The 14926-nt window shown below is 39.7% G+C and overlaps 2 protein-coding genes across 2 annotated transcripts in view; one reads left to right on the plus strand and one right to left on the minus strand.

The window, feature by feature from the left end:
• Positions 1-14926, plus strand: part of TRPC5 (transient receptor potential cation channel subfamily C member 5) — a 291668-nt gene that overhangs the window by 182809 nt on the left and 93933 nt on the right. The window lies entirely within an intron of this gene.
• Positions 4477-4916, minus strand: TRPC5OS (TRPC5 opposite strand). The gene has a single exon (XM_081566415.1). It carries the CDS (start codon positions 4914-4916, stop codon positions 4584-4586), a length of 333 nt encoding a protein of 110 aa, XP_081422541.1. The 3' UTR covers positions 4477-4583.

The raw sequence follows: 14926 nt of genomic DNA on the forward strand, positions 1-14926 counted from the left end.
TTACCTTGCTAAAATGCAGTTTTATTCTTCAGGGGTATAAATGGAGATCACCTTCAAAGACCAGGTAATAACCCTGAAGAGATTTGACCCTTGAGACCGACAGTTGTATCTGTCAATACAAATAACTCCCAAGTAATGTCAGGAACTAGAGGTTATTTTTTTTTCTTTTTCGACAATTTTGTTGGTTGGTTGGTTGGTTTGTGAGCTAAGGGTTATATCGTCAGGAGAAAAACAAGTTTTAAATGGGATCTGGAGGGATGTGCTTTGCTGTGCTTGGTCACTCAGTCATGTCCGACTCTTTGCTTCCCCATGGACTGTAGCCTGCTAGGCTCCTCTGTCTATGGGGATTCTCCAGGCAAGAATACTGAAGTGGGTTGCCATGCCCTCTTCCAGGGCACCTGGAGGGATAGAAGCCTTGAGAAAATAAGAAGTATACCCTAGAGAAAATGGCTAAATATCTGTAGTGTATTAAGATGACTGTCCATACAAGAATACAATAATCAGCTTTGATGTAAAAAATGAATCTAGTTGGATAGTAGTGGGTTAATAATGTGCAGAATTACATAACTCCCTTGGGCACAAAATCTTAGCCTTAAATGGAATATAATTCACTATTTCTTGAAAGGCTGATTTTTCATTGTTGTTTTTTTTTCCCTCATTACTATTCCTAGCAGCACTGAGTAGACTCCCAAGAAGAATTTAATTTGGTGAAAAAAAAGCTCAAAAAAATGACACAAAAACTTATTCCAATTATAACAGTGTATTTACTGACATCCAGTGAAATGAGAAAGCTCTAATCTCTTTGAAAATGAGTGTAAAACTACTGGATAATCTTTACATGTCACGTAGACTTTTAGGTATTTTCATATAGACATTTTGTAACTCTTCCTAAAAAGTCCTGATTTCATATACTCTTTCCCTTTGTCAGATATATCAACCAAAAGCTTTGAAAAATGTATCATTTTATGTGTTCCTTATTATCATTGAAAGTAGGCAGAAAATTTATTACAACTATCATTTCACAAACAAGCAAGGACTGTATTTCAGAGATTTGTTGAGGACTATCTATCTGACAAAGCCACCATAAACAGCTGCATGCACGCTAAGCTGCTTCACTCGTGTCCGACTCTGCCACACTATGAACTGTAGCCCAGCAGACTCCTCTGTCCATGGGATTCTCCAGGCAAAAATACTGGAGCAGGTTGCCATTTTCTTCTCTAGGGGATCTTCCCGACCCAGGGATTGAACATGTATCTCTCATGTCTCCTGCATTTACATGCAGGTTCTTTACCACTAGCACCACCTGGGAAGCCCAAAGAGCTGCATAACTGTTAACAACTTGTTACTTTAATTCTCTCTCCTGAAAATATCTTCCCTACTAGTTCTTTTCTTAAGTATGTTCTTACTTGTTACTCTTATTTCTTATCACTATTAACTTTAATTCTAATTCTGCCCCGTAAGAGCAAACATACTTAATACAACAATCCATTGCTTGGAGCAGGATTGAAAAAAAAAGTGAGTTGCTCAGTTGTGTCCAACTCTTTGCGACCCCATAGAGCCTGCCAGGTTCCTCTGTTCATGGAATTCTCCAGACTAGAATACTGGAGTAGGTAGCCATTGCCTCCTCCAAGGGATCTTCCCAACACAGGGATTCAACTCAGTTCTCTCATATTGCATGTGGATTCTTTACCGTCTTGAGCCACCAGGGAAGCCCACATCTTAACCCATATAATCACACAATCAAAGCAAACATTGCAGTATATTTTTATCTAATCTTGAGGTGCCATTGTGGTATAATCTTTCCAGGTGACCCATGTAGCCAGGAGGCTAGACAGTTTCACACATTACAAGGTTGTAGCACCTTCTTGTTTGACACTTAAGGACCATGTTTGACTATTGTTTTATAGGCTGGTTTAAGCTTCATCTTGTTTCAATGTCTGGAGTAGTCTCATAGATTTCACTTGATGTATTTTGATGATTGCCTGAGTAAGTATGCTTGTGTTCTTTCATTACAACTAACAATTTTAACAGGCTCACACCAATCTGCTGTGGAATCGTCATAAAGTTCATATTCCAAAGTTCTACTTGGAAGAATAGCTACCCTTCAGTATCGATCATACTTGAGGAGTACCAGATCTTTCCATTTAAATTGCTCACCAAATAAAATTCATAGCAGATTGATGGTCTCTCCTTGGATATGTTTCCTGATCTTGTGCAAGTATTCATGCCTTGAGATTTACTGTGACACAAAATTATAGCCCAATTTCCTAAAGTCCAAATTTCTAATGGAGTGTATATCTTCCCTGACTGTTTCTAAGTCTTTAATCAAAGCATAGATTCTATCTTTTAACTTCTATTCAGTTCCTCTGTTATTCTTCTTGGTTGCTACATATATTGATTTGCTTATTTAACTCTGATCACTATTTTTTCCTTATAAAACTGCTCTTATTGGAATGGTGAAGATAAATGGTTACTTCTTGCTTTCCCACTGTTCTATTTAGTTTAATGTGGCAGAGTTCCATTGCACTGTATCTATTATTTACCATGTTGGACACAGTGTATAAAGTCACTTACCCTGGGCAAGTAAGGCTCAGTTTGTCCAGTTATTGCAACAGAAAAGCCCCTCAATCTGCTGTCTGATATGGTTTGTAATTATCCACAGTAGTTGATTGTAATGTAACTTTTATTTCTCCTCTTTGTGTCTTTTATCACCCCTCTAAGTCTCCTGGATCCTCATTTACTCTATCAATCTTTCCACATAGCAGTCTACTGTGAAACTTTCTCATACTGTTATATTTCATTAGCTCCCTAGTTCTTCTGATTTTCAAAATAGTCTCTAAAAAATACAACAAGCTTGTGGATATTAAAAAAAAAAAAAAACAGAGGTAGACTCACAAATATAGAATGGTTACCAGTGGGGAGAAAGGGGAAGAGAGGGGCAAGATAGGGGCAGAGGAGTAAGATGTACAAACTATTAGGTATAAGATAAGCTACAAGCATATATTGTACAACACGAGGAATGTAGCCAATATTTTATAATAAGATAGAGTTTGTGTGTGTGTGTGTGTGTGTGTGTGTGTGTGTGTGTGTGTTCAGTCATTCAGTCATGTCCAACTCTTTGCGACCCCATGGACTGCAGCCCACCAGGCCCCTTTGTCCATGGAATTTCCCAGGAAAGAATACTGGAGCAGGTTGCCATTTCTTACTCCAGAGGATCTTCCTGACCCGGGGATCAAACCCAGGTCTCCTGCACTGGCATGCAGATTCTTTACCACGGCACTATCTAGGATACCCTAAATGGAGTATAACTTTTAAAAATTGGGAATCACTATATTGTATACCTATAAGTGTACATTTTGTTTCAGTTTATTATTGCTCCCATTTCTCAATAAAGATTCCCATGTCAAAGTTGCAGCAGTTTCCCTTATAATAAGCCTATCAGCTACTCATTATAAATGCAGTTATATCCAAGAAAGTATACTTTATCTGCTTCTACTTATGGACCATCATCTCTAAGCCTATGCCATAAGTGTTTGACTTTTCCACAGGTGAACACTCCTGGTTAGGGCTTTATCCAGCCCTTCTAGTACTAGTACTTCTGTCTTGTTATTTGGTGTAATTTGCCATTTCCATTTGAGGAACAATGTTGCAGAGTAGTTGTGATGTGGGTCAGCATTTGAGGGAATAGTCGGTACTGCATTGGAACTTCTTGGCATCAGCTTTTTCAAAGGTGTCTTCCTGGCAAGTTATCTGTAAACTTTTCTGAAGTTTTATTCTCTGTTAGATAGCTATTTTTTCAGACTTTTTTCCCCCAGGCCAGTATAGCATCCTTTAGGTAACACATTCTGTCCGAATGGCCTAGTAAGTAGTTACATTTTTTCAAGTAAAAGTGCCACAATACTGGGCTTTCCTGATAGCTCAGTTGGTGAAGAATCCACCTGCAATGCAGGAGACCCTGGTTCCATCCCTGGGTCGGGAAGATCCTCTGGAGAAGGGATAGGCTACCCACTCCAGTATTCTCGGGCTTCCCTTGTGGCTCAGCTGGTAAAGAATCCGCTGGCAATGCAGATGACCTGGGTTCAATCCCTGAGTTGGGAAGATCCCCTGAAGAAGGGAACAGCTACTCACTCCAATGTTCTTACCTGGAGAATTCCATGGACTGGGGTCGCAAAGAGTCAGACACAACTGAGAGACTTTCACTCACTCATTGTCTTGTTAGTGTGAATATATTCACTATAATGCCACCCTGGGGAATATTCCCCTTTTAGTTTCCATTCACTGTAGAAACTGGGCCCCAAGATGTGAGAGAGTTCATTAGGTCTTCACTCTATTGTTAGATAAGGGGTTTCTTTTCTTTGCTATTGTTTGCTCCTATTATCAGGAACCCAAGCAAGAGAACAAGCACAGGTAAAGACAGAGCCACGTGCTAAAGTCAGAGCTTTTTACACAAATACAAAGAAAAGATTAGCAATGAAATTGCAGAACTAGGAGAAAAACTTTATTGCTAACATTCAGAAAACTCTGTATATATTTAAAACAGAGAAATGAACAGTTATCACATGTTGGTGGGGGTACATGAGGTCTTAGCCATTTCTTAACTCGTTTTTAACACGATTGAGTTGTTGGTCATATAATTCACCGATGTCTAACATAGCTTGATCTACATCAAACAGTAGGTCTTCATCTTCTCCTGGTGTCAGTATTGATTCTAAGTCTGGGAGATCAGCAAGGTCTGGTAGTGAAGCTTCCTCAGAAAGAAAAGCATCTACTTCTATTTCTTCTGCTCCCTCATTTTGTTCCATACAAGGAACTGGTTCTTGTGTGATCACCTGTAAAAGCTCTTCAGCTATTTGTATGAACTGGGCTACCCAGTCAATAACTCCATCAATAAGTACAGGGGCCGATGCAGACTCCATACCTCTACGCTTTCTTCAGTAAATAAAATATTACTAAAAGCTGTAGTAAATGGGTTCTTGGTGACAATGGATCCTGTGGGGCTGGCAGTGGTTGGTTGGGTTGAGAAATGAGGCTGTTGATATGATTACAATGATGATCAACTACAGAATGAGGCCAGTGGTCCAACAGTACTTTTTGATAAAGTTGGTGAACCTCCCGCAAAATTTACGTATGGTACTCTTGTCTGTATCAGTAGTGAACTGCTATTATAACGACCATCAGACAGATTCACAGCCAAGAGAAAACAGCAAAGCAGATCTAATAGTAGAAAAGAGAAACATAAAGTTAGTATCCTTGAATTTTTATCCATCATACAGATTCTGGCTATAGGATAAGGTTGAAAGGGTGCCGCTAGCTATTGTTCCTCGTTTTTGGATGGCCTTATGAGGCTCTACTACTCATAGTCCCCTTTATACTTCTCATGGTTGTTACCACTTCTTATGGGATATGAGAACAAAGTGAGTACAAGCAGTCTGTCTATCTTTCTTGAACATCTCTATTGAGGAAGATACATACACTCAATCTTTTAATTAATTATGTTTTTATTAGTACTTTTTCTCTTATTGCCATTTATATCTGGTGCTGCTAAAGTCTGTGTTTTTAATAATCCATTCATTAAAGTTTTTGATTGCCCCTGCAGTCTGGGGAATTTATGGCAAATTGAAGTCCCACATTCTCTGTCTCTTCCCAAATTTTGTATAACTTCCGTTATAAGATTTGTTCTTTGGTCATTTCCTATCACTGCCACTATTCCATATCTAGCTGTTATTTCTCCCAAATTTATCTAAAGCCATGGTCATACTATTCTTATCTGTATGTCTTGTATACTCTACAATCCCTGTTCCTAAGTTTATACTTCTTCAAGGTAATATTCTTTGTTTAGAAATCTAGAGAACAGCCCAATATAATCTACCTATCACATTTGTCCGACTCTTTGTGACCCCATAGACTGTAGTCTGCCAGGCTCTTCTGTCCATGGAATTCTCCAGGCCAGAATACTGAAGTGGGCAGCCATTCCCTTCTCCAGGGGATCTTCCCAACCTATGGATCGAACCCAGGTCTCCTGCACTGCAGGCGGATTCTCTACCGTCTGAGCCACCAGGGAAGCCCTTACCAACCTCTGCTCCCCTTAAAAATGAGTTTGTTGAGGATACAAGTTTTTGGTAATTTGACATAACTCATATTCCTTACTCATTTGTTTGATTCATATTGCTTACTCATTGTTTAATTTTTTTACACTCTTTCTCCTCTGCCTACTTAGAACGTTCATGTCCACATGCCCTGAGGTTTCACATGCCCAATCTGCAACCTTAAATTGAACTGACAAGGGGACTGATTTGAGATTTGGAGTTCCCAAGACTAGAATCTGTATTAGTTTTTGTCCCCCCCCTCCAGCGGGGTGGGGGGGGGTCAGATTGTCTCCTCTCTTATTCTAAGTAGATTATTCTATCTTTTCATTCTGATGAGCTGGCACATGTCCTACATGAATTGATAAATTTTGGCCAGTTGTTTTCTTGGGCATATATACATATTAAATTTCTAGCTACCAGTCCTGCAAATTGGGCTGGTTTCCTCTCTCCAGCCTCAGTCAAGTTTTATTCTAGTAGAGAATATTAGGAAGCAGCCATCCATGTCACTCTTTTAGGATACTGCCAAATCTGTCTTTGCCCTGTTTCCAGCAGTTCTGACCACAGTGGAGCCCAGCAAGCCTCAGACTTAACCCCAGCTACTTGAACTCCTAAGACCTTCCTTTATTGAAGTAAAGCAAGTCATCAGCCAGATGGTCTGTGAATTTCACATGGGGCTTGCTGGTTTCCACAGTGTGTGGTTTGACCTACTCAATTATATAGTATCTTCACCTAGCATAAGTCCTGTCAGAACCACACATTTTTTTAAATCCAAAATCATGATAGTAGCCATAGGGTTTTCCCTGATTATGAGGGTCCTCACTGTGATACCCAGAAGGCACGATTTTAGTTGGAGGCAACTTTCCATCTGAAGTAGGGGAGAGTGGGTATTAGACACATGGCAGTTTAACTCACAAGAAATCTCTGCTTTTTGAAAAGAAATAGTGGGAAAAATCATAAAAGGAATTTGGTATTAATGTAGAGCATGAATCAGGTCATGAGAAGAAAGATACAGAAAAAAAGTGTATTAAATACTACTAGAGAGCCCCATCACATTTTTCAAAGGAAGCAATAACCTACTATGGTGCTCATAGCCCAAGGGCACAAAAGGGTGATAGGAACGTACTCACACAAAACCTATTTAATGTCTGGCTTCCCTTTCACCCAGTTTCTTTTCTCAGCTTCTTTACCTCCCCCTAGGATTCTTTTTAAATTAATACTCCTAGCCAACACACCGCATTTAATCACCTGTGTGTTTCATTCTATTTCATTCTCTCTGAATCACCATCTTTCACTATTCCTTCACATCTTTTCTTCCATCTCTCTTGAAACTGGTCAAAATTTAGAAGCAAATTATAGTCAATTTATCAAATAGGTATTGTATTTATAGAGTTTTTTTTTATGACACAATCTAAGTGTAAAAAGCAGAGGTAGAACATTTCACACATTGCTACTTTATAAAAACAAATGAAAAGTGAAAGTGTTAGTCACTCAGTCATGTCCAGCTCTTTGTGACCCCATGGACTATAGCCCACCAGGCTCCTCTATCTATGGGATTCTCCAGGCAAGACTACTGGAGTGGGTTGCCCTGTCCTCCTCCAGGGGATCTTCTCCACCCAGGGATCGAACCTACGTCTCTTATGTCTCCTGCACTGACAGGCAGGTTCTTTACCACTAGCGCCACCTGGGAAGCCCCCTCCAGAAGAATACTGGAGTGGGTTGCCATTTCCTTCTCCAGAGGATGTTTCCAACCCAGGGACTGAATATGGCTCTCCCACATTGTAGGCAGACTCTACCAACTGACCCACCAGGGAAACCCTTTTATAAACTATCTGGGATTCTCCAGGCCAGAATACTGGAGTGGGTAGCCATTCCCTTCTCCAGGGGATCTTCCCAACGCAGGGATCAAACCTAGGTCTCCCACATTGCAGGCTGATTCTTTACAATTGAGCCACCAGGGAAGCCCAAGAATACTGGAGTGGGTAGCCTCTCCCTTCTCCAGTGGATCTTCCTGACCCAGGAATCGAACCGGGGTCTGCACTGCAGGCAGATTCTTTACCAGCTGAGCTACCAGGGAAGCCCAAAGACAAATGAAGTTACCTATTATTTATGTAACCCTTGATTTATTTTTTCTATCTCATGATTACCTTTGATGGGAAAAAATTTCCTGACCTAGCCTTAACCCTGTTGACCACTATGTTAGATAATCCACAATTTCTATATTCAAAGCATCTTGGAACCTAGGAGCTGGGGATGTGGGGAGGGCAGGGAGGGTGTTGAGAAATTGCCGAATACTGCAGTGCTAAGAATAGTAACAGCATAGCATCAGCTTATTCCAGTTATGATAATTTCTAAAGCAACCCCTGACCCTAAGGTGTTTGCCTAACAGTGTATTTTGGGTAGTTTGCACCAAGTCCCAACTCACTGTAAGGACCATCTTATTAGCTGTTACTTCTGCCTAGAATCCCATTCCCTTAGAAAAAAACGGCTTCTTGTAATTCTGGTCTCAGCTTAAATATCATCTCTAATTTCTGACCCTCCAACCTGAAAAAGCCTCTTAACCATCCCTTTCTCATTATGCATACAGCACATTTTTATATTCTAGTACCTATAATCATTTCATATTTTCTTGTTTATTCATTTGTTTTTCTGTCTCTCACCCCTTCTCACATTTAGACTAAAATGGAGTTTCATGAAATTAGAAAGCTTGACTCTTCTGTTTTCTGAAAAATAGAAAGAGTAGCTGCCACACAGGTAACCAGTAAGTGTTGTTAAAGAAAGGAAGGGAAGAAGGGAGGGAGGGACAACTTTTAACTCTTTCATTCAGTAGATATTATCAAGTTTCAAATGTGTATGAATAGCAGGGGTACAAAGATAAACCAATTCATCAAAACACATGGTTAATAAAATGAGCAAGCAATGCACAGACTGAGAGAAAATATTCACAAAACATATATCTGACAAAGAACTTGCAACCATGACATATAAAGAGCTTAAACAACTCAAAAATAAAAAGACAATTTAAAAAATGGGCAAAAGAGTTGAACAAACATTTCACAAAGGAAGAAAACTAAACAGCTAATAAGCACAAGAAAATATATTTCATATCTTAGTCATCAGGGAAATGCAAATTAACATCACAATGAAATACCATAACACACTCACTAGACTAGCTAAAATCAAAGACTGATAACACCAAATGTTGACAGAGATGTAGAACAACCAGAATTCTCACCCACTGCTTGTGGGAATGTGAAAGGATACAACCTCTTGAAAATGTCTTGTAGTTTCTTATAAAACTAGGCAAGCACCTATCCAATCCCAGCAATTCCACTCTGAGGTATTTACCTAAGAGAAATGAAAGTTCACAAAAAGACTTTTTATAAGAATGGTTATACATAGGGAAAACACTCTCTGACATAAATCACAGCAAGATCCTCCACGACCCACCTCCCAGAATATTGGAAATAAAAGCAAAAATAAACAAATGGGACCTAATTAAAATTAAAAGCTTTTGCACAACAAAGGAAACTATAAGCAAGGTGAAAAGACAGCCTTCAGAATGGGAGAAAATAATAGCAAACAAAGCAACAGATAAACAATTAATCTCAAAAATATACAAGCAACTCCTGCATCTCAATTCCAGAAAAATAAACGACCCAATCAAAAAATGGGCCAAAGAACTAAACAGACACTTCTCCAAAGAAGACATACAGATGGCTAACAAACACATGAAAAGATGCTCAACATCACTCATTATTAGAGAAATGCAAATCAAAACCACAATGAGGTACCATTTCACATCAGTCAGAATGGCTGCTATCCAAAAGTCTACAAGCAATAAATGTTGGAGAGGGTGTGGAGAAAAGGGAACCCTCTTACACTGTTGGTGGGAATGCAAACTAGTACAGACACTATGGAGAACAGTATGGAGATTCCTTAAAAAACTGGAAATAGAACTGCCATGTGACCCAGCAATCCCACTGCTGGGCATACACACCGAGGAAACCAGAATTGAAAGAGACGCGTGTACCCCAATGTTCATCGCAGCACTGTTTACAATAGCCAGGATATGGAAGCAACCTAGATGTCCATCAGCAGACCAATGGATAAGGAAGCTGTGGTACATATACACAATGGAATATTACTCAGCCATTAAAAAGAATACATTTGAATCAGTTCTATTGAGATGGATGAAACTGGAGCCCATTATACAGAGTGAAGTAAGCCAGAAAGAAAAACACCAATACAGTATACTAATGCATATATATGGAATCTGAAAGATGGTAATGATAACCCTATATGCGAGACAGAATAAGAGACACAGATGCATAGAACAGTCTTATGGCCTCTGAGGGAGAAGGTGAGGGTGGGACGTTCTGAGAGAATAGCACTGAAACATGTATATTATCATATGTGAAACAGAACACCATTCCAGGTTCGATGCATGAGACAAATGCTCAGGGCTGGGGCAATGGGATGACCCAGAGGGATGGGATGGGGAGGGAGGTGGGAGGGGGGTTCAGGATGGGGGACACATGTAAACTCATGGCTGATTCATGTCAATGTATGGCAAAAACAACTACAATATTGTAAAGTAATTACCCCCAACTAAAGTAAATAAATTTATTTAAAAAAAAAAAAGAATGGTTATAGCAGCTGTATGCATGGTAACCAAAAAAGTGGAAAGAACCCAGATGTCAGTCGAAAGGACAATGGATCAACTGTGGTATATTCATCCAACATGATACTAATCAGCAATAAAAGGAAAGCCACTAATCAGCAATAAAAGGAAAGGGATAAAAAACATGGATGGATATCAAAAACATCATACTTTATGAAAGAAGCCAGACTCAAAAGAATATATATTGTATGATTCTATTCAAATGCAATTCTAGAAAATGCAAAACGATCTATGGTGGAAAAATAAAAATAGCAATTGCATCTGGGGAGTGGAAACTGACTGGAAGAGGCTAAAGAGAACTTTCTGAGGTGATGGGTTATATAAGGTTATGCATTTTTCAAAACTCACTTAATGGTACTCTTAATATTTGTACATGCCACTATATGTAAATTTTACTTGCCCCCAAAAAGTAATCAAGCATAATCCCCAGTCTCAAAAACTATATATCAGATGAGATGGCATGCCCATAAGTATTCTAATAAATGTTCACATTGATTAAAGACCTATTACACTTCAGGTACTTTTTTTTTTCTATTAGTACATTTAATCCTCTCAATAACCCTGTGAAGTTACAGATGGAAAAACTGAGGAACAGAGAAATCAAGTAACTTGCCCACAGTCACATGGTAAGTAAAGATACAGAATTGGAAGTCAGCCCAGGTCTTATCCTAAAGTCTTATGCCAGAGAACACAAATTCAGGTGCCTACAGGAGGAAAATACACCTTATTCTGACACCTTATCAATGTCAGATCCAGCACTGACATCTCATTCTAAGCAGAACTCTAAGAGTTTTATTCTAAGGAATAGAACTCGGAGAGAATGTTAATCTAATTTCCCATCCCTGGAAACTGGCTGAATTCCAAGTTGACTGTGAGTTCCAAGGCAGAAGGATGGAGAGAGCCACATCAGTCCACAACAATCCCCATTATCTGCAACAGGAATGCCGTGTCCATTTTATTAATACCTGCCCTTCCACTGACCTACTGAATTGGCCCACTAATAAACTACTCACCTGTGATTCTGCCAAGATGGGTGAGAGGGTCAAAATTATGCCAACCAAATGTTCACTGGACTTTCACTTTCAAGTGGGATGTGAACGCTCTTGCCACAACTAAAAACAATAACAAAAGATGAAGTGCAAAATTAATAACTTTTTAAAATACCTGCAATCTACAGAAACAAGGACAAGATGAACTAAAATTTCTGAGGTAAAGAGTCGTTTCTAAGTGAGCGATAATCACGGACTTTTTGTCTTCACTGAGACATTTGCTTATTCCATGCACAAGTCAAAGATGAGGCTTGGACCCAGGCAGGGGGATTCTACTGAGGAAAATGAGAAATCTTCATAAATTTGGAGGCTAACATACTAGATTGGAAATTTGAGAAGCCTGAAATGCTGGGCTAATCTTCATTACCTCAAGTTAGCGGAGTTCGGTGGCCACTGTGCGCAGCAGTAAAATCTCCCAAGTCTCGCGGTACTTTTGAGGCAAATTATCGCGAGAAGGGAAGAGACTGCCACAGATAACTCTATTGGTCTCTGCCTCAAATGTTACATCGATTTTGAAGTTGTGAGGGCATGGGGAGGCTCATTTGAGTTAATAAGCTCAAAACCACCCCCAGAAGGCACTTTATACAAAGTGATTCTAAAATGTATAAGGATATATAAAGGGCTTGAAGTGAAGTGAAGTGATGTCACTCAGTCATGTCCGACTCTTTGCGACCCCATCAACTGTAGCCTACCAGGCTTTTCCATCCATGGGATTTTCCAGACAAGAGTACCAGAGTGGGTTGCCATTGCCTTCTCCAGGGGATCTTCCTGACCCAGGAATCAAACCCAGGTCTCCCGCATTGCAGGCAGACACTTTACTCTCTGAGCCACCAGGAAAGTCATAAAGGGCTTAGTATAGCCAAAAAATCTTAAAGCAGAACAAAATTGGAGGTCATATACTACCAGATACTAAGGTTACCTAGCTATGCAGCTCCAATTATTTGACAGCATGGTACTAATACAAGAACAAACAAATAAATCAGTGGAACCATGACATGACTGTAACCTCACACTGGATATACGACTACTAACAATAATTTGAAACAGGCTATAGACCTAAATATGAAAGGTAAAACAGTAAATCTTCTAGATCAAACCATTGACAGATATCTTCATGATCTTCAGTAGTCAAAGATTTCTTACTCTACACAAAAAGCATTAACTAGGAAAGAAGATTGATAAATGGATTTCTTTAAAATTAAGATTTCCCAGGTGGCACTAGTGGTAAAGAACCCTCCTGCCAATGCAGGAGACATAAGAGACATGGGTTCGATCCCTGGGTCGGGAAGATGCCCTGGAGAAGAAAATGGAAACCCACTCCAGTATTCTTGCCTGGAGAATCCCATGGGCAGAGGAGCCTGGCAGGCTACAGTCCAGTCCATGGGATCGCAAAGAGTCAGACGCAATTGAAGCGACTTAGCACACACAAGAACTTCCATTTATCGAAATGAAAGTGAAAGTTGCTCAGTCTTGTCCAACTCTTTGCGACCCGTTTATCAAAAGACACTTCAAGAGGGTGAAAAGGCCAACAACAGACTGGGAAAAAATATTCACAAAACATATATTTAACAAGGGACTTGTATCAAGTATATACATTTATTTTAAACTTCTTCAAATCAATAGTAAAAAAAAAAAAAAGACAATGCAATTTTTTAAAAATGTTGAAAATGGAACAAAGAATTGAATGGCACTTCACAGATGAGCCTGGAGAAGGAAATGGCAACTCCAGTACTCTTGCCTGGAAAATTCCATGGATGGAGGAGCCTGGTAGGCTGCAGTCCATGGAGTCGCTAAGAGTCAGACACGATTGAGCGACTTGACTTTCACTTTTCACTTTCATGCATTGGAGAAGGAAATGGCAACACACTCCAGTGTTCTTGCCTTGAGAATCCCAGGGACGGGGGAGCCTGGTGGGCTGCTGTCTATGGGGTTGCACAGAGTCGGACACAACTGAAGCGACTTAGCAGCAACAGCAGCGGCAGGACCCTGAAAGGGCAGTATTTTCTGTCCTCTTGCTTTGGTTTTAGGAAGAAATTTTATCTCTTGTTTATTTGGCTGCAGCCACTGTTCAGAGTTCCCTGGTGGCTCAGATGGTAAAGCGTCTGCCTACAATGCGGGAGACCTGGGTTCAATCCCTGGGTCAGGAAGATCTCCCGGAGAAGGAAATGGCAACCCACTCCAGTATTCTTGCCTGGAAAATCCCATGGATGGAGGAGCCTGGTAGACTACAGTCCATGGGGTCGCAAAGAGTCGGACACGACTGAGCGACTTCACTTTCACAGATGAGAACTTTTAAATGGCCTTAGAGCATATTAATAGATTTTCATCATTATTGGTTATTCAGAAAATGCAAATTAAACTAACAGCCAAGACATACAAACCCCCACCAGAATAGCTAAAATTGAAAAACAAAACAAAACAAAAAAACAGACAATACCAAGCATTGAGAAGAACATGGAGCAACTAGAACTCTCATACATTGTTGGTGAAAATGTTAACTTGTACAACTTCCTTGGAACTGTTGGGAAGTATCTACTAAAACTAAACATATCTCTCTTTAACAACCTTGTCATTCTACTCCTAAATATATAAAATAAAAGCTTACTACTATCCACAAAAATACACGAACAAGAAAGTTGAAAGACGCCAGATGCCTTAAAGTACATACAATATAATTCTATTTACATGAAATTTAAGAACAGGCAAATGAATCTGTAGAACAAAAGTGAATGTAGTGGTTACCTCTGAGTAGGGGTGGGGTATTGACTGGGAAGAAATATGAGGAAGCCTTCTGCAATGCTGGAAATGTTCTGTTGATATAATTACATATTTTTTATTTAAAAGCATTCAGCTGTACAAAATAATTGACACACTTCACCTTATATGTGCTATATTTTACAAAATTATTATTTTAAATTTAGGGTTTCCTTCCTATAAAATCAGTAAAGACAGCAAGACAGTGATGAGAGTCTTGCCAGGATTCAGAGAGCCAGTCATCATAGCCAATAGAAATGGAATGAAGGGGCTCCCCAAGTGGCTCAGTGGTGAAGAATCTGACTGCCAATGCAAGGGACACAGGTTTGACTGGGAAGATCCCACATACCACAGAG

This window comes from Giraffa tippelskirchi, chromosome X, assembly GCF_054371585.1.
Source record: "Giraffa tippelskirchi isolate mGirTip1 chromosome X, T2T-mGirTip1v1.2.pri, whole genome shotgun sequence".
Classification (NCBI taxonomy): Eukaryota; Metazoa; Chordata; class Mammalia; order Artiodactyla; family Giraffidae; genus Giraffa; species Giraffa tippelskirchi.